The sequence below is a fragment of the Pteropus medius genome, unplaced genomic scaffold, assembly GCF_902729225.1.
Source record: "Pteropus medius unplaced genomic scaffold, Ma_sr-lr_union100, whole genome shotgun sequence".
Taxonomy (NCBI): domain Eukaryota; kingdom Metazoa; phylum Chordata; class Mammalia; order Chiroptera; family Pteropodidae; genus Pteropus; species Pteropus medius.
The window spans coordinates 19,015,384-19,036,011 of record NW_024354500.1 but is presented as its reverse complement, the minus strand read 5'-3'; the positions used below and the strand labels follow the sequence as shown (position 1 = coordinate 19,036,011).

The following is a 20,628-nucleotide window of genomic DNA, read 5'->3' as shown; positions in this document are numbered from 1 at the left end:
CAGTTATCTATGGTAAAAATACTACTGATAATAAATTAGATAAAATTTATTATGTGTTAGAACTGTACTAAGATCCTTTGAACGTGTTACCTGACTTAGTTCAATAACTCTATGACATAGGTACTTTTATAATTTTCATTTTACAGGTAAAGAAACTGAGGCACAGAGAAGTTCAGTAAATTAATCCAGGTAACCCAGCTTACAAGAGGCAGAGCCAGGGTTTGAATTCAGGCAGATGAGCTTCATAGTCCATGCTCTGGATTAGACAGACAATATTGTTTTTGATGAATCCATTTTCATGAGAAGTTTGAATTGAATCTAATATTTTGTATTGTTAGTAATAGTATATTAAGCATTCTTATGCAAACCTTTGTTGACATCTACAATTTTTTCATTAGGTCAAATTCCTAGAAGTAAAATTACTGAAATAATGAGTTTCAAATAGTTAATACCTTTGGCAAATAATGCCAAAATTTCCTGTCAAAAAAATTATATCTTTTTATTCTTACACCAAATTTTCATGAAAAAAACTTTCTCTCCTTTTACTTGACAATATTTACTTTCTTGAATTTGTCAGTTTGATAGATTAAAATGGTAACTTGCTACTATTTAAAATTTTAAAACTAGAAATTATAAAGAACTTTATTCCATCTAGTTTTGGCCATTTTTATTTCTTCCTAGGGTAAATTTATATTTATGTCTTCTGTTCAATTTTCTACCAGCATTTTTTCTTATTAGTTTATGTTTATATATTAAGGATATTAATTGTCCATCATCATATATATTGCAAATATATTTTTTCATTTTGTTTTTGTATTTCAATCTATGTGGGGCTTTTTTAAACATTTGGAATTTTTAACTTTTGTATATTTGTTCCTCGGCTTCTCAACTGCCAAATGGAGGCTATTGAACTATGTTTCAAAACCTTCGAAATTATAAAATGTTATCTTGTTTCTTTGCAAATAACCTGTCAAATAATTAAGTATTGAACATCTACACTGCGGTAAGTACTGAGCGAGGCACTGAGGTTATAAACCAAATTTAGTATTTCTGCCTGCCTTTAATTTCTTACAGTTTACTGGCAAGGACCGACAGGTAAACAGACTACTAGTGTAGTAATGGTAGTTAGTGTTATGATAGAAGTGTACCTTGGAGCTCTGGGCACTAGTGCGAAAGCAGACTTCCTTGACAAGTTGATGCCTGGGTCGAGTTCTGGAAGCAATTAGTAGTTAACCAATCAGGGAAAGGGGAAGGCTTAACAGGCAGAGCAGCAGCATTTTGTAAAGCACTTTGAAAGCCAAGCAATAGAATTTGATCTTTGTCATAGGTATTGAAAAAAACATTTTTTTTTTGATTACTGAAGAAATAGAATCACTTTAACATTTTAATCTGGCAATGGAATACAAAATAATTCAGAGAAAAAACAACAGGTATGAAGACCAGGTCAGAGGTTATGGGGATGGCCAGGAGAGAGATAGGACATGCCTGAACTAGGGAGAAGAAAGGATAAATGGCAAGAAGAAAATAGAGGTGAGAGATATTATGGAGAGAGAATCGACAGGACTAAACAACTCAGTGGATATGAGATGAGGGAAGCAGATAAAAAAGATATTTATCCATAAGTTTAATGCGCAATCTGTATCAGAATTCTGTTTTTTTTTTTAAGTTGATAAACTATTTCTGAAATTTACCTGAGAAAAGAATTAGATTTAGGATAATTGATGATTTTTTTAAAAAAGAATAACATTAAAGGGATCTTACTCTAGCTAATGTCTTGTGTCATGCTGATACATGAATAGGCAATAAAATAGAATAGAATCCAGACCTTGCAATAGAATATATGAAAGTATTTTCAAAAGGATAGACCTTTTATTTAGCTGCTATTAGAAAAATAGACTATCACATAGGATTAAAATGTTAGTTCTCTACTTCGGCACAGAGACAAACGGAACTTCTGTAAAGTTAAGGATTGTGTAAGGTAAAGTAATGCTAATTGTTATAATATACAAATCCTCAAATTCCAGTAACTTCACAATATAAGTTTATTTCTAACTTGTACAATAGTGCAATGAAGGTGCTTCTTATTGGGTGTTGGGACGTGATATGTGGTAAAGGCTGTGTTCCATGCAGTCATTCAGGAACCCAGGCTGACAAAGGCACTGCCATCCTCAGCATCTGGCTTCTAAGGACATTCTTAGTACCAATATGCAGCTGGTAGATAGGAAAACATTGACTGCATAAGGCTGTGTTCTTCCCCTCAGCCTGGAAGTGGCATGCATCATTTCCATTCACCTTCCATTAGCTAGAACCAATCACATTTCCCCCACCCAGAGGCAAACAGACCTAGAAAGTGATGTCCCTGGATGGGCAACCACTTCATAGGCATAGTTCTACACCGCAGAATAGAAACATGCCCCTTTGGTACACAGCTAGCCATCTTTGCCATGAAGACAATTCTAAATAGTAAAAGTAAATACTTTAACAATTTGAACATCTAAATATACCAAAATAAAATTTAGGAAAATATTTTTATAATCTTAGGCAGTCTTTCTAGATGATGTGACTTCTGTGACTTGTAAATGACATGATGTTCAGAATCTGATTTTTTTAAGTGATGTTTTTGCCCATCGTATTGGCAAAGATTACAAACTTATACCATATAATGCACGAAAATGCTTAGAACAGTATGTTTCTCACTGTAAACAGTAAATTTTAACTGCCACTATTATTTTTATTAGCATTACTTTTAATTATCAAGGAGATAGAAAAATAAGTCTTTTCATACATTGTTAGTGATAATTAGTACCATCATTAGGAGGGCATTTTTGTATCAAAACTCAAAATATGCCAACATTCAGCTCAAAAATCCAATCTCTAGAAATTTGTTCATAAAAAGAATACCTACAAAAAAAAAGAATACGTACAAAAATGTATGTACTGAGCTATTCACTTCAGCATTATTTTAACAGCAAAAATTAAAGCAACCTAAACTGTATTAACAAGTTATTGGCCAAGTAAATAAATTTATTAAATTTATTTCATACTTATACCCATGTCCAATGTTTTAATATTTTATAACAGATATTATTTTTTATAAGTTTAAAACATACATTTCATTAAAATTATCCAAGGTTTAGCCTACAATAAGGCCACTAAAAAGAGCTGAGGGAATTGGAACAAAAACAGTGGTGGGAGAGGATGATATAATCATCAGGAATATTGTATTTGTGGCACTTCTGTTTTTTCCCCACAGATAACAAGATTAAATGAGTTAAAAATGCATGAGGAAAATTTATGTTAGCTATTAGGTGAAACTTTCTGAGACTCTACAATAATTTACAAAAATGTTAAAAGTCTGAAGTCTCCAGACAGTTTCTAGGAGTCAAGATGTACTCTCTTTACAGTTTACTTCTAGAGAATTTATCTGTCCTTACAATTACTAGTTTAAAAATGTTTAATCATGCTTTGTTTAATCCATATGATTTAGTTCTTTCCTTTATGATTTTAAATTAAAACAATTTAAAAAATTGTAAAAAAGCAATTAATTAATTAATTAATTAATTAAGCCAAGTATGGTAAAATACAGTTGCCCTTTCTTTGTATTTATGGGTTCCGCATCTGCAGATTCAACCAACCACAAGTAGAAAATATGGAGGTGGGGAAGAGGAGAGTTACACTGTTGCCGATATGTACTATGTAGTTAGGCCTATGATGGTTGAGTCTGCACTGAATATGTACAAGCTTTTTTTCTTGTTATTATTCCCTACACAATACAGTAAAACAACTATTTACATAGCATCTACATTGTATTAGGTTTTGTGAGTAATCTAGAGATGACTTAAAGTATAAAGAGGAATGGATGTACATAGGTTATATGCAAATACTATGCCATTTTATATAAGGGACTAGAGCTTCCATGGCTTTTAGTATCCATGGGAGGTCCTGGAATCAATCTCCCCCAGAAACCAAGGGACAACTGTATACTTTCCAATAGGAGCATTATGTCTTGTAATTGTAGCAAAAGTACAGCCCATAAAGTTCAGATGTACAACTGACCTTGCTTTAACCCAAGCTTTGGGTGCATAATACGGTAATTTTGAATGTGAATCTATTTTATAATGAGAGCTTTTCAGTATTTCAGTGACTAATCCCTCTTACACAGGGTCCAGGGTGATCAATTTATATTGATTTTATAAATAATACAATAGCAAAGTTCCAGTGGAGTTTAATAACAAGCTCTTTAACAGTCTCTATGTGTTTTAAATTTTATTACAGTTTTTATTTTGTTCGAATCTTTGCAGTCTTCTCAAATCTCAAGAATTCATCCATAAATCATTTGGATTCAGTGACTAGGTGAACTACCTCCTACTACCTTATAAGCTTATATTTCACACTTCTAATGAGGTGCTTGTAATCAATAACTATTTCTTCACTACTTCCCAACTTGTTCACATCTGTTTCCCTTAGGAGGGGCTGATTTTAAGAGCTCAGAATAAAATACTTTTTTTCTATGCAGTTTTAGCTCCTTCTTGTTTATTAGCAGTTCTATTTCTTTCTCTAGCCCCATTTTCTCTTGATTTGTCCATACAAGTACCATATGTTTTTAGTATAATTTTATTTCTGCTTTATCCTCCCTCTAATTCACTTTTTCCTGCACGCTTTATGCAATAACAATTTATTCTTGTTTTATTATCCACCTGCTTTCACAGCCTACCCCTCTCTCATCCACCACCCACCCATGTCACTTTGGATTTTCTTATCCAAAGAATGGTGTACCATACCTCTTAAGGGCACAACTTTTGGTGTCAAGTAAGGACCAGCTCAACCACTTACAGATGTTTAGCCTCAGCTAGTTGACCACTACAGGCCTTACTTAGTTCTTCATTTGTAAGCAAGAGATGGTAATACTTCCATCTACCTCATAGGGTTGTTTGGAGGACTAAACAAAACGATGTACATCAGGGTTTCCCAACCTCGGCATTATTGACATTTGGGACTGGGTAATTCCTTTTCCCTGGGTCTGTTCTGGGCATTGTAGCATGCCCAGCAACCCTGGCCTCTACCACTAGAGGCCAGTAGCAACTCCCTTTGCAGTTAGGACAATCAAATAGTATGTCTCTAAACATTGCCAAATGTCCCCGGGAGGCAAAATTGTCCCCATTGACAACCATTGATGTACATGAAGCGTTTACCACAATGTCTGGTACATAGTAGGAATTTAATAAATATTTGTAATAGATTGATGATCAGATGAATGAATATTCATTTCAAATTCAAGTGGCTAATATAATGCTTGACATTCGATTAACTGCTTAACTCATGAATGGATAAGTAAATGAATCTAAAGCCAATGCACTTCAAGGGTTATCTGTAGTTTTTACCTTATACTAAAATGTGGTATCTTCACTTGAGACAAGGCTCTTATGTTTCAAAAAACATTTAGATAGTTAACTAATTGCAAAGCTTAAGTTATTCTACCCAATTTTCCCCAGTTTTATTGAGATATAATTGACATATAACATTGTTTAAGCTTAAAGTATACAACCTATTGATGTGATACACTTATATATTGTAACACCTCCATTACATAACATAATTACCATTTATTTTTAGTGGTGAGAACATTTAAGATATACTCTCTTAGCAACTTTCAAGTATATAATACAATATTATTATATATAATCACCATGGTGTACATTAGATCTCCAGAACTTATTCATCTTATAACTAGAAGTTCGTAATCTTTGACCAACATCTTTGCATTTCCCCTCAATCCCCCCAGCCCCTAGTAACTAAAATTCTAGTCTGTCTCTATGAGTTCAACTCTTTTGGATTCCACTTATAGGTGATATACAATAGTTGTCTTTCTCTATCTAGTTTATTTCTCTTAGCATGATGCCATCAAGGTCCATCCATGTTGTTACAAACATTAGGATTTCCTTCTTTCTCACAACTGAACCATATAGATGGAGATAGATAGATAGATAGATAGATAGATATAGATATAGATATAGATATAGATATAGATATAGATATAGATATAGATATAGATATAGATATAGATATAGATATAGATATAGATATAGATATAGATATATTCTTTATTTATTCATCTGTTGGTGGAACTTCAGTTGTTTTTATATCTTCGCTATTGAGAATAATGCTGCAATGAACATGGATGTGCAGATGTCTCTTTAAGATCCTGCTTTAATTACTTTTGGATATATACCCATAAGTGGAATTGCTAGATCATGTGGTAGTTCTATTTTTAATTTTTTGAAGAACTTCCATACTACTTTTTATAGTGGCTGCACCAATTCGCATTCCCACCAACTAAGATTCCCTTTTCTCTTCATCCTCACCAGCACTTGTTATCTCTTGTCTGTTTGGTGATACCCATTCTAACAGGTGTGAAGTGATATCTTATTATGGTTTTAATTTGCACTTTCCTGATGATTAATAATGTTGAGCATCTTTTCATATACCTATTGGCCCTTTATATATTCTCTTTGGAAAAATGTCTACTCAGTTTTTGCCCAATTTTTAATCAGACTGTTTTTTTATTATTGAGTTTAGAAGTGTCTGCCCTCTTCTATTCGGGGGCGGGGCGGAACAGAGAGAATTTGAGAAGGATTGGCATTAATTCTTCTTTAAATGTTTGGTGGAATTCACCAGTGAAGCCATCTGGTCCTAGACTTTTGTTTGTATAGAGCTTTTCTTTTTTTTTTTTTTTTTTTTTTTTTTTTTTTTTTTTTTGTTTTCTCCCACATCTCCATGTATGTATAGAGGTTTTCAAATTCTTGTTTAATCTCTTTACTAATAATTGGCCTGTTCAGACATTCTATTTTTTCATGATTCAGTCTTGGTAATTTGTATGTTTCTAGGAATTTATCCATTTCTTCTAGGTTGTCTGTTTCATTAAGATTTGTTCTTGGAGGTTTATTTTGTCCTTTTGTTTGGAATATATTCTACCATTTCTTCATTTTTCTTGACTCTCTGTGTTGATTTCTGTACATTACATAAAACAACCACCTTTCCCAATCTTGACAGACAGGTTTTTTTATAAGAGATCAGCTTCATCAATCAGCCTAGGTGAGCTTCTGGTTGTCTCTCAAACTTTTGTTATTGTGTAGCTATCTTCTTTGTTCTTAATGGCTCCCAGGTGTTGAGTGTTTACCAAGGCTGTACCTTCAGGCAGCAGCTGGGAAAGTATGTAGTTAGGCCCCTTCCTTAGAGAACCTGGGAGGTTAGCGATTTTTACCTGCTTCATCAGTGCTCATCCCACTTGTATAGCCAGAGGGAAGTAGGTGGGGAGGAGAGCTCCTGAGCCCATGAAGAATTTCTTCTTTGCTGTAGTCCTGTGGAACTCATGAATACAAGCCCCAGGTGACCCAGGGACCTTTCCCTCAAGCAGCAGCCTCAAAAGCAGCGATACCAGATTTAAGTACAAGCTCTTTTGGGGAGCTACTGGCAACTTTGATAGGGCCAGAAGAAGAGGGCAAGGGAGGTGTCCATCCAGGTCTCCAGGAAGGATTACCGTCAGCTCCAAGATGCTTGCTAAATTAGAAGCCTGACCTTCAGGCAGCAGCTACTGAAGAATGCAAATAGAACTCTTTGAGGGAAAGACTGGGAGATGAGCGTTTCTGCCTCTTCTCTCTGCACTGAACCATGGGGGATAATCACCATGAGTTCTCACATCCGTGAATAGCAGCTTCTTTGGGTGCTAGTCTTGTGGGTCTCATGGATGCAAGATTCAGAGTTAGGTGTTTTAGGGTCCCATCCTTCAGGTGGGTTCTTAAAAGTTGAGGCACTAGATGTGAGGTCCAAACCCTTACCCCCTCAGGGAGAGGCTAGAAATTGGGTTCTCTTCAGATTATATGGCACTGTGCTGAGAGTGGGGTTTATGACAAGAGTGTGTCTCACCTTTTCCTACCTATTTAGACGTATGTAAATTTTAATTTGACATATAGGAGTCCCTCAGCTAGTTTCTGGATTTCCTTGAAAGGGAATTTCTTCATTCAGTGTGTCTGTGGGAGGAGAGGATTTCAGGAGCTTCCTACGTTGCCATCTTTAAAGACTGCCTCTGCCCAGTTTTATAAGAAGTAAATCTTAGTGAGATTAGCTTCTTATAAACTTTAATGGATGATCACTATGAACTATTATGTTGCAGTTGAATTCAGTGCTGAATATTGAGGTGACCCTCTATTAACCTAAGAGTGTTTTAAATTAATAGTCTAGTCATTAAGCCACTGATGTGGTAAGAGAAAAAAGCTCAAGCTACTTTTAAGTGTCCGTTAATCTAAGTTTATTCTATAAATACTAATCAAGTGCCTACCATGTTTCAGGTACTGTTCTAGGCACTCGGAATATAAGTATCCAATCTTGTGGAGGCTCCAGTCTATAAAGTAATGGACTTCAAAAATAATAAATACACAAATAAAAGTAAAGATTACTCATAACTTCTAAAATATTAACTTAGAAAATATTCTAGGTGGTACTGACAGCAAAATTCCAGTAGATGACTGTAACCCAACCAGAAACATTTTTGTGACTGCATTCATTGATTGTCATTTGGTTGCTCATTTATGATTTAATTTTACTGAACTCTGACTTTCTTCTGATCTGAATTACAATGAGGGTATTAAATCAAATCTGTGGTTACCTTTGCATATTTTGTGACTTCAAACATTTAGATTATGATTTACTGTGTGCATAATTTTTTTAAATTATCTCAAACCAGCAGTGTTCCTTTTACTTTTTCTAGGTTTTCTCTAATGAACTAACTTCGTAGCATACTTTTTGTGCTGTAGTCTAAGAGATCTGTAGCGATTTTTTTACACTAATACAATATGTATGCTTTTTGTGCCTCACCTTTTTCATCTGCAAAATAGTTGTTACAGAATTAAGTTACCCAACATAGTTGTTACAGAATTAAGTAACATAATGTTTGTAAAACACTTAAAACTAAAGAAAGTGCAGGCACATAGTAAGTTTCAAGTGCTATGTTTTCTGCATCCCTACCAGTCATTTACTTACTTCTACTATTTCTAATATTTTAACATAGTAAATGGGATATTGTAAATTTTTCTTTGTACACTTGTTGGGAAGCAAGATTTCAATGAAAACTACAAGCAAATATATATCCAGCAGGGCCATATAAGGAATATCTCTTTGTCTGTAAACCATTTGTCTCAGGAGTAATTCCCTTCAAATGATAAAAACCAAGAGATGTTTCACACTTAACTTTTTTGAAGTTTTTTCTGATTTCAAAAGATGAAATCATTGTTATAAAATTCCAACATTAGAGAATTTAATAACTGAGAAACTGAAAAGGCTATTTATGCATCTACACACCCCAACTCTCCACAACTAGAGATAATTAACGATAATAATTTGTGTATGTTCTCACATGTGTTCCTGGTCGTATAATATAAATATTTATTAAAATAAGATTACATTGTACATACTGCTTTGTAACTGGCTTTTATTTACCTCATATAATGTCTTTGATATCTTTAACAACACATTTAGTTCCTTCTCATTTTCAACAGCTGCAGAGAGCAGTAATTCTAAGATGCACGTGTGGCTTTCTATATACAAAACCACCTAGCATCCAGAGCTGATTGAAAAAAAGCTTTCAGGTGACATTCATACTGCCATCTACCGACCCGTCTCCTTCTAAGTCCTAACCCAAAAGGGGCCCCAGGAGAGTGACTCAGAAGATCTTCTCAGTCCACATCAGGAGACAAGAGCTTTCTAAGTGCTGGAAGGACTGAGTTGAATGATGAGTACACATTCATACAGCAGTTAATCCTAAGGATCATGGGAACATTATAAATGCAATACCCTTGAACTAAAACTCCGTGGATGCCTGCTTAAAGCAGGAAGAAAATTTTATTTGAGGATGTTAAGGTCAGGCTAACTTATTTTAAAATTGCCATAGGAGGCCATTCATCCCCACTTCACATCTTCCACTTCAAAGCCTACTTTACATCATTCAGATGTTTACCTTTGGAGCAATTAAGTCCTCTTTTATCTTTTCTATGCTTTCATTAGCTGCATTTTTTCTCTTTTTAGCTTACAAAAGGGCAGGTTTTCTAAGCCAAATGCCAATAAGTCAAACATTAAATATTCATTTCCATGCAATGCACAGTGTGTATAATTACATACTCTATTGTAACAAATATAATATTATTTAATTTGTGTAGTAAACTTACACATAATTGACTGCACAGGTATAAAGAGTACTCTGCAGAGAGCTTAGAATATTCAGCTTAGTTGAGGCCTTTGTTAAACAGTATGTAAAGTTGCAGACTCCACAACATAAGGGATTTTTCCCCCCCCAGAAAGGAGCTACAAGCTTCTTTGGCAAGAAAACAAGAGAAATGATTATACCAAATGGCACCTTTATAGCGGCATAGACTATGATGCCACTGTGGAATCAACTAGGAAGCAGGGTGTTAAGACAGAGGCAGAAGCTCCTTTCTGCCAGACAGAAATGCTAATGGAACCAGAGATGTTGTGGAAAGCTGTCCCACAGCTTTAGGGCTCCCTGGAACACTAAACTTCCTGAAAGCCATTGTCAATTTGTTGAAGATTAAATAGTAAGTGGTTCAGAATTACATAGGTAAAGCATAGAATGGTCACGGGGCCAGAACTAAGGCAAGAGGTAGGCCCTGTTCTCTGCCTTCTCACTCTTGGGTAACCCCAGAGTCCAAGTAGCACTACGTAGCACTAAGCCAGGTTGGGGTTCAAGATATGGTTATTTGTACCTCAAATAGGTCCAAGTGCACCTTTCTGAAATATTGTCTTGAGAAATTAAATCGTCTAGTCACGCTATTTATGGCTGTTTCAACCTGTTTTTTTCAGATACCATTGTTCTTATCGCTTCAATAGCAGTTGTTTCTGCGAAAACTCAGGGTAATATTTTTGCCACGTCTGCACTCAGAAGTCTCCGTTTCCTACAGATCCTCCGTATGGTGCGCATGGATCGAAGGGGAGGCACTTGGAAATTACTAGGTTCAGTGGTTTATGCTCACAGCAAGGTAAGGTTTGCTTTCTGAGTTATAAGATAAGATGTTTTTTAACTTTTTCATTGATTGCTGTAATATTTAATAAACATCACAAACAAATAGTCATTTCAGAAACTGGTCAAAGCAATTTTGAGATGTGGTATATAATAGATTGTTTAAAAGTCATCATAGATATCCAAGACGTAGTCAAACAAATGGAATCATGAATAGATAGCTCTCTTTTTCAAAGATTTTCCACTGCTAAAAATCTTTCATTCCTTTTTTATCTAGGAATTAATCACGGCTTGGTACATAGGATTTTTGGTTCTTATTTTTTCATCTTTCCTCGTCTATCTGGTGGAAAAGGACGCCAATAAAGAGTTTTCTACATATGCAGATGCTCTGTGGTGGGGCACAGTAAGTAGAAAAATCTGTTTTTATTTATTGGATGCATGAAGTTTTTTCCTTTGAACTGTGTAATGATTCCTATGAATGGTCTCAATAAAAATATTAACTCTTAAAAAAAAGTTATATGGAAATATACAGTACTTATAATTGTTTAAAGAGTTTTCCCATCTCTTTGGTTCGACAAAATTATGTTCCATTATAAATCATTAGCAGTAATTCTTGAGTACTAGACTGTTGCCAAAATAAAAATATAACATGTTTTTAACTGTGATTAAAATGCTGATGGGCTTATTTGTTTGTTTTAGCTTTGTGGAGCACAGATTTAAATTACCAATTGCCGCACTGGATTGACATTCATCAAAAAGTTTATCTAATGTAAAAAAAAGGGGGTAGGGTAGCTGAATAAAAGTTAGAAGAGTAAAATTATGGCACGAAAAGTGAAAAAGAGAAAACTGGTAACCATATATGAGATTAGAGAGTATAGTATAGACACCTGATTTCAAAATTTTCCACTTAAAAACCTACTTTTTTTTATATTTTTAGTAAGAAATGATTTTCCAAATAAATAAAAGTAATCATGACTCATATAGAAAGAAAATAAACATATGCTAAAGATTTTATTTAACTCATTTTTTTATTATTATTTAATTAAGTATTGATGAGAGAACCAGGAAGATGCTACAAGCAGTTCGAAGGACTAGCCAAAGAACAGAAACGTATAAAGATCAGGAATATTAAAATGAATCTGCAGATAGAGGCAAAACTGGCTTCAATTAAACCACCACTAGATAGAATTTACTTACATGTCTATAGACAAGTATTATTTTGCATTACTACCAGTTATCTGCAACTTAGAGTTGTGAAATAGCTCAAAGGCCATGCCGAGCCCCATTAAATCAGAATTCAATAACCTGGACATGTATACGCTAAACAACGCATAGTTCTCCACTAAAGCAAAAACTTCCCTACTTGTAAAGAATTCAAAAAACAGTAATTGAGACATGTGCCCTAATAAGAATGTCACAGAATAAAGTGCTCTGATCAATATATAAACCATACTTCTTTTTGTTTTATTCCCTAAGATATTCCAAAAGGTTCATATGCAAAAATATACAGCATTTACAATTGTTTAAAGAATTTCTCCATCTTTTTGGTCCAACAAAGTTCACTCATAAATCATCAATATTTCTTGAGTGTCAGATTGTTGCCAAAAAAAATACATAAATATTTTTAAATATTTTGAATAAAAAATATATTTCTTAAACTGCGATTAAAACATTGATAAGTTGTTTGTTTTAACTTTGTGGAACATAGGTTTAAGTTACCAGTTGTTGTGTTATTCCACTATATATCATAACCTCATCAGCAGGAGCTAGAACTCTTGTCACGGACAAAGGAAATTTTTCAGGACTGTATTAAAAAGAACTTGATATGTTCGTTGGTAGCATAGCAGTAATAAAATGAGTAAAAATCAGAAATGTGTACCTGAAGATTAAGATTTTTTCTCTTAAATTATCAGAGTAAATGTCTACAAGATTGTGCCACTGATAACAAGGCATTCTGTTCATTTGAATTTGGTTTCCAGCTCCTCCCCCCTCCCATCCCCACAGGCGAAAATTGGACATTTTGAAAGGAGGAAAGTGGAAAACCCAAAAGAGGGCAGTCATCCGACATTCTTAAAATACTTTTAAACGCGGAGAGCAAACAAAAATCTATGACTCATGGTGCGGTAAACTGTGTAAATTAAGAAAACAGGAGGCTTTTCTAGCCAGTGAGGAGAAGACAATTTATTATCCCAGCTTTCAAAGCAACAATTTGAATTTAAGTTCAGTTTTTCCTTCTCTTTGATAATTGTAACTATTTAAACCAGTTACTCAGGCAGTTACTCAGAGACACTCAGGCGCACCTCTTCCCACTGAGATGCAGTTGCCCGTGAGTTCAGCCTGGCAGTTCTTTATCCTTCTTCCTATCAGTCCTCCTTTTCTCCTTATTACTAATAAGAATTGTGTGAGAACCTCTTAATACACCTCCCACTTAGTCACCAGCTGTTTCTTTAGCCAGAATAATCCAAGTAGCAGGTTTTCAAAGGTCATATCTGTGACTTTGGGGAGAGGGGTGGGAAAACACTCTATTTTCATTGATTTCCATTTCAGTAGTGCTATTCTGACTGAAGTTTAACCTGTGATTAACAGGTTCCTTGAATGGCCTAATTATGCCTCCATTTTTTAAAAATCTAGTCTCGAATATGAGAGTAAAAATCTTCTGAAATGTTAAGTTTCTAGGAATAAAAAAGGCCTTACTGAGTTTTTTGGTATTAACTGACTCATTAACGGAATTGTGTAAAGCCTAGAAGACACAAACAGCAGAGGGCTTATTATTTTTATTCATTATGAGAACATATACCACATCTCCAGTGTGAAATAAAGTAAATTTAGAATACTATACCCTTATCATGTGTTAATCAAGACCTTAAGGAATATATAGTTCGATACTTTTTAGGTAAAGTTGTCCATGTTGCACATAACAGACATCTTGCTAATTATGGAAGTATCCAGAGTAAGTAGAGAAATTAAGGCATCCAGAATTGAGTGTTTCTAAGTGCTGGGCTTTGGTGAGAAAAGGAAAATTCCTTTTGTTAAAAAAGCCCCAAGTATTGACTTAAGTATCAAAACGCCATTTGTGGTCAGGGATACAGTATTCCAGTGAATTCTAAATACTAATTACGCAACTCCTTTCATTAAAAAGATGTTGTGGGCTATTTCCAAGACTACCTTTTGAAGAATACAGTGGTGTGATCAGCACTGCTCAAAGCCAATAACAATTCAAAGAACTTTGATCTCTAAAAACAATTCCATACTAGGTAAATAACAGTACCTAACTCAAATGGGATAATGGAGATAAAGGGCCTGGTACTAAGACCATAACAAGTGCCCAAACAAAGATGGTGGCCACTTTTGGTGTAGTCACTGCTATTGTGGATATTAGATGGAAGCACCTTTATAACGAAAGAAACAGAAAGAGCTATATGCTTCATGGTGGACCCACAGCTTACGCACAGGAGGGTCTCGGGAATTGGGGGTTGTGATTAAAAGATGTTCTGGGCTCTGAAGTGGTAACTCAAGGGGCCCTGATGACAAAGGAAGTGGAGGAGAGGTAAGGGAAGGCAATTCTAGTGGCTCAGGCGCTGGCAGCTACAGGAAAAGAGGATCTTCTGATGGGCACAGCTCCATTTGATGTTATTTCCTGTTATTATTTTCCTCCTTGTTAGTTGCTTTAGATTTATTCTGAAGTAAATTTGTAACAGGTATTTCTGGAGTTATCTTTTATCATTATCTTATTTCCTGTTATTATTTTTCTCATTTTGATTTGCTTTAAATTTGTTCAGAACTGACTTAAGATCAGGTTTTCCTGAAGTAATTTTTTCTGGTAATGACCGAGTAAAGGCCAGTTTGTCCTCTTTCTATTTAATGCTATTTCTATGATGAAGATGGTGTTGTGGGTTTTTTTAAAAAATACAGCAGCAGATAGTATAAATCTACTCTTGAGTAAGCATCTAAATACAGCCTCCACCTGAGACTGTGTGCTTGAAATGATTACTTCAGGCATGTAGAAGAATTCAGTATCAGCCAGAGTTAGAATTCATGCTGAAATTTTTACAGTCTTTCTCGAAGCAAACAATATAGACAGCTCAATGTATAATATAGTGTACTGTGCACTCAACAGGTCATACAGCCCAAATATATGCCATAAGTTTCATCCCCCCTGCAAAATCTAAGAATAAGAAATGGTGTAAGTTTGTGGAATGAACAAAGATACCCTTGTCCTTGATAATACATTATAATTCTAAGAATCAACCCTCCTTACATTGGGTTCACCAGGACAAAACATTTTCTGGAACCACTTATAAACTCTTGTTTTCTGACTCAGTGCTGGTACATTAAATAAAAGTTAACAAGTGTTTCTTACTACCAATGCATTATCTGATGGTATCTAAGCTTTACTTGGCTATGAAATAATGAACACACCAGTTCCTAACTATTCAAGAACATTGTTCACTGCCAAGCAAATACTGAGACACACATCCCCCAGCCGCTATCCACCCAAACACCCCGGCTGTTATGAGCATCAGCAAGTCGCACGCCTACCTTAGCAGCATGCATTTGTGAAGTGCATTGGTCATAAACTTCTTTGGGGAAGTCTTTCCTAAGAAGTCTATTCCTTGTATAATATCATCTCACACATGGTTCTGGAAATTTTGCTCAGTATTATTCCATAAGTGTTGAGCACATGTTGTATGGAAAATAACAGAACGATAGTCAGTAGACCTGAGTTCTACCCTCGTCGTTATGATTTAGTGGAGGTGTGATATTAAGCAATCATTTAATATCTCTGTAAAATGGTGATAGTAATATCAGCCAAACACAAAGTTGCTGTGTGTGTTAAATGAGATTAGGACATGTAGATGTGCTTTATCAAGCACTACACAAATGTTAGTTACTACTATTATTACATATTCGACCACAAGCCCAGAAGATCAATATAGAATGCTAATGCCCTGAGCTACCTGCCACAGCAGAACCCAAGTTGTATGATACCACCAATACAGGAGCTTCTGATGTTGAAGATCTAACCTTTTTAATCTGCTAGCTCAAGGTATCCAAATTTCAAAATTAACTACACAGGTTCTATGACTATGGAGGAGGTGGGGGAGGAGAAGAGAGAAACGAAAGAAGAATGGGGGAAAGAGGAGACTGTTGACAAACTACCAGTGTTAGTCATCCTCCCTTAATAGACCCCCTTATGGAGAAATTAAATCTACAGATAGTATATTCTTAACTTGTTCACATAAGTACATTAGCTATAAACTAGTATTCATAATTGTATCCTCAAAATCAGACCAATAAATACTTGTTGATTTGTTGCTTGAAAGATTTATATCTCCTGGTCTTGAATGAATTCTGCTATTGAAAATAATAATAATAACAGTAGTCCAGCTGATGTCTAAGTTATAATCTGACCGTAGCATCTGCCATCCCATAAAAAAAAAAAATTGCATTTGTTTTGCAGTATTATTCCTGAGGAAGAATTCTTGATCACTAAACACTGAGATGTCCCCAGTGTACCTCAGACTTTGCTACTACGAATATAACTTTATGCCCATATTTGCAACCCATGAATTTTCAGAAAATATCTTTTCTCACCTGCATGACTGCAGCTGAGCATATGGAATATGAGGGCAAACATTCATCTGAGCTGTTCCCACTTGCCAAATCACCTTCAAGTAAATCGTCCATCTGGAGAGGCAGCACAAACTCCCAGCCTTCCTTAGGCTCACCAAGGTTGAGCAACAGGCTCAACCATCCCTCTCAGGTCCTCATCTATCCTGTCAGGCTGCAGCCTGAGAACGCATCTGCCAGCTTCCACCTCAGGTCATAAAGTGTGGTTGATAAATGGCATCCTCTTGCTTCATGAAAGTATCACTCTCCTTAAAATTGCTCTGGAAGAGATATTGGAAGTGTTTTAAATTTATCTTCTAACTTTTAAAAGTAAATTCAAAATTTCACGACCTTTCTAATGAGATAGTAGACACCATAGTCAAAAGTCAATGTGTAACGTATAAAAAAAATATACCTCTGCAAATTTAGACTTTATTCCTCTCATCTCCCCTTATCTGGAGCAATACTGTGATTAATCTGTCATTTGTTTGGAGTATATTATTTCTTTAATTGGCTTATTAAGAAATATTATCTTGTATGCTAAAGGCTAATGAATTTATTATAATTCCCACAGCAAACCTGTGCTAAATAAATTACTGGCAAAGGAAAAAAAAAGTAAATGAGTAAGAATCAATAATAAATAAGTGCATAAATAAATACATAAATAAATTTTGAAAATTTAATCAGTTCAGCATATGTTCACTAACATACCTCCTATAAGCTCTAGAAGTAGGTCAAAAAATGGAATTATGCCCAATATAGTCAATTTCCTCCAGGTGTGATTTCCTCCAATCCCCTCAATATCACATATGCCACCTCTCAAGACTGCCTAAAACAAGCTGCTGTTCCAGGAGCTCCCTAAAGAGCTGATGTCTTTGGGGTTCTGTGTGAGCCTTTCTCTAACTTTAGATCCAAATGAAACTAATCATTACGGGGTTCAGCCACTGAAAAATTCACAAGATTTCCGAAGGATAGAAATGGGTTTATTGTTTAACACAAGTCGGGGAGAGTACACACTAGAAGGGCTTCTGCTACTCAGTCCGTGTGCAAAGGAGCCACTGATATCCATTAGCAGAGCCTTCCAGGTGCTGGGAAAAGGAAAGAATGGTAATGCAGTTGTCCTGTTCCCAGAAGACTCACCGGTACTTCAAGGACAGCTTGACCTGAAAGTTAAGAAAATCAATGAATATCTATGCAAGCTTCATCTGGGGATGGTTTTATCAAATGCAGCCAATTAAGGCCTTAAAAAGTCAGCAGCTAGATCAAGCATATGGGCCAGTGTGAATTCACAAAGAAGGCTCACATCTTTTTATCATAAATTTATCTTAGAAACATCATAATTTCATCTCTGGTGCTACTTCTCCGTTCACATCAGGAAGCCCAGTGGTCTCCTTTCGGCCACAAGATGTGAACTGATGCACCCAGGAAACTCCCCACTAACTTTCTCCTTGGCATGGAGAGAAAGGAAACTGCCCCCTATTGCCTGACCCTTCTCACACTTAGCCTGGCAACAAAAGGCCCCTGCACTTTCGACCAAGCAACACCCTAAATGACTTTGACTTTGAAATCGGAGTGGAGGAAGTTGCTGCGGCTGGCCGCACTGCTGGTCATTCCAGTCCCCTGCATGTGGGGAGACATGATCATCCGGAAGCCTGAACCAGAGTGCAGAGAAGGCAGACAGAGCCTTCGCTGCCCCCAGAGGGACCCCAGGGTGCTGCTCTCAGAGTTCACAACTCAAAGTTCACAACTCTTGTAAGGGCAACTGTCTTGGAATGAGAGGGAGCAGGCGTTCTTCTCTACTCAGAATAAAACACTGAGCACATTGTCACTTCGCCATGTCACATTCTTCAGAATTAGAGGCAGTGGTTTAAAACCCACTCTCTGAGCACTGGGCCAAGGAGAATAACTCAAATGTATTATTAGAACGTAAAGCAAACCCTGAAATGTAACATTATCACCGTGACCAAACCATGAAATTTCTTTTTTAGTTCATGATTATTAATAAACTGCTGTAAAAGGATTGAACTATTTTGCAGAAAAAGCATAGCAGATTAAAATCATTTTCACATATTTAAGATTAGGAACCTGTAATAAAATTGAGCTGGAATATTTTCATTGCAATCTCAAGGAATTCCTTTGAGAGTCCCATACTGATACTGCTCGTGGTATTTAATTAACTTGGCTACTAGGTTCTGCTACGAATTCCCTCTCTCCAACCTTGGATGAGCTTCCTCTGCCCAGTAGGCCTCTCGTTGATTTGTACTTAACACTTTCTCACACTCTCACAGCCCCAAGTCTTTTCCTCTGTTCCAAACTTTTCTCTCCCCACAGATGATCTCACCCTCTTCCTCACTGGAATTGAAGGGAAACAGCTCCAGCATTCTCAGTCCTGCCCTCCATTCACACTGTGTCCACAACTTCCCCCCACATGAAAGAGGTGTCCTTTCACCCTGCCACGGCTAACCCCTCCAACAGTACTCTTCATCCTATTTTCTCTGCCTTAACTCATCATAAAGCCACCAGCTCTTCCTTCCCCAGGCTCATCCTCTCTGCAAACATGCGCAAATACGTTTTAGAAAGCATCCCCGCAGAGTCAGAGATTTCAAGGAGTTTTTGCCCTGTTTCTCACTCCATTTATCACCAATATTCTTGAAAGAATTCTTCATTGATTTACTAAATATTCATTGAGTTCCTTCTACTTCGTGGCAAGCATCATGCTAGATGTCAGGGAGATAACAAAGAATAAAGACATGGTTCCTCTTTCTAGTAAAGGAAATAAGGACCCTTCCACTAAAAAATAAAAAATAAAAATAAAAAAATACAGCAAACTGCCACTTAGGACAAGTGCTATTAAGAAACAAGAATCTGAAATAGAGATGACCAGAGGCCCTATTGTAGACAAAGTGGGTAAGGAAGTCCTCTCTGTTGGCGAGATATTTTGAAGACGACCTGAAGGATGAGAAGGAGCCTTGGGAAGAGTAGGAAGAGCACTTCTGGCTGAGGGAACAGGATGAGGCAGAAGTAACCTGGTGTGTTTGAAGAGCTGAAAGGATACTGTGGTTAAAATGCAGTGAGCGAGGATGAAAGCAGGATGATCTTAGGAAGCAGGTGGAGTCCGTGTCACGTAGGCCATGGTTAGGAGCTTGGAATTTATTCTGAATTCAATGAGTAGCCATTGAAGTATTTTTAGAGGGCAATAAGGAAATGATACCGCTTGCAGGAGTGTGGAGAAGGAACTGAAGGGAGGCAAGAGCAAAATCAGAGAGCAATTTAGGGGCTGCTGTAGCTGCCTTGTCTATCATGGTGGCAGTGAAGACAGAGCAAAGGGGATAAATGTGCAGTATCTTTGGGAGATAAAATCAATGGGAATTGCTGATAGATTCAGTGAAGGGAGTGAGAGAACGGAGCAATCAGGGTGACTCTACGGCTTCTGATGTGACAACGGAGTAAATGACAGCGCTCTGGATTACAGTGCGGGGGAATACATTTGGGGGAGTAACAGGTTGAGAAGAAACAAGAGTTCTGTTTTAAACATGTTAAGTTTAAATGACTGCGCAACATGCAAATAAAAATATCAACCACAGATGTAAGAATCTGGAGCTCAAAAGAATGGCCTGGCCTGGAAGTATAAATTTGGTTTGTTCAGCATAAAAATGGTATTTAAATCCACGAGAACATTTAAGATCATCTGGGAAGAGAGAAAAAATAAAAGAGGAGCTAAAAGAGAAAGGAAAGTTAGAGGATAATATAATTTAAAAAAAAAAAAAAAAACAGAAAAAGATGCAGAACCAAACCTCAAGTGATATTTAAAGGTTGACTAGAGGAGGAGGAGCCACGTAAGAGGAGCTATAGGAGATATAAAGGGAAAACCACAGAAGTGATAAGAGAAGAGAGATTCTAGAAAGGAGTGGTCAGGTGAGTGGAGTACTTCTGAAAGGTCTGGCATTGTGGAGTTTATATCCCTCTATCATTTCTTTGTCTCATAAACTTAC

General features: G+C 36.2%; 1 protein-coding gene across 2 annotated transcripts in view; it reads left to right on the top strand.

Annotated features, from left to right (window-relative positions):
* Positions 1-20,628, top strand: part of KCNQ5 (potassium voltage-gated channel subfamily Q member 5) — a 451,448-nt gene that overhangs the window by 351,483 nt on the left and 79,337 nt on the right. For both annotated transcript variants that reach the window (XM_039853208.1, XM_039853207.1), the window contains exons 4-5: positions 10,870-11,045; positions 11,304-11,429. In XM_039853208.1, coding sequence (XP_039709142.1) covers positions 10,870-11,045; positions 11,304-11,429 — 302 coding nt within the window. The remainder of the gene's footprint in view (positions 1-10,869; positions 11,046-11,303; positions 11,430-20,628) is intronic.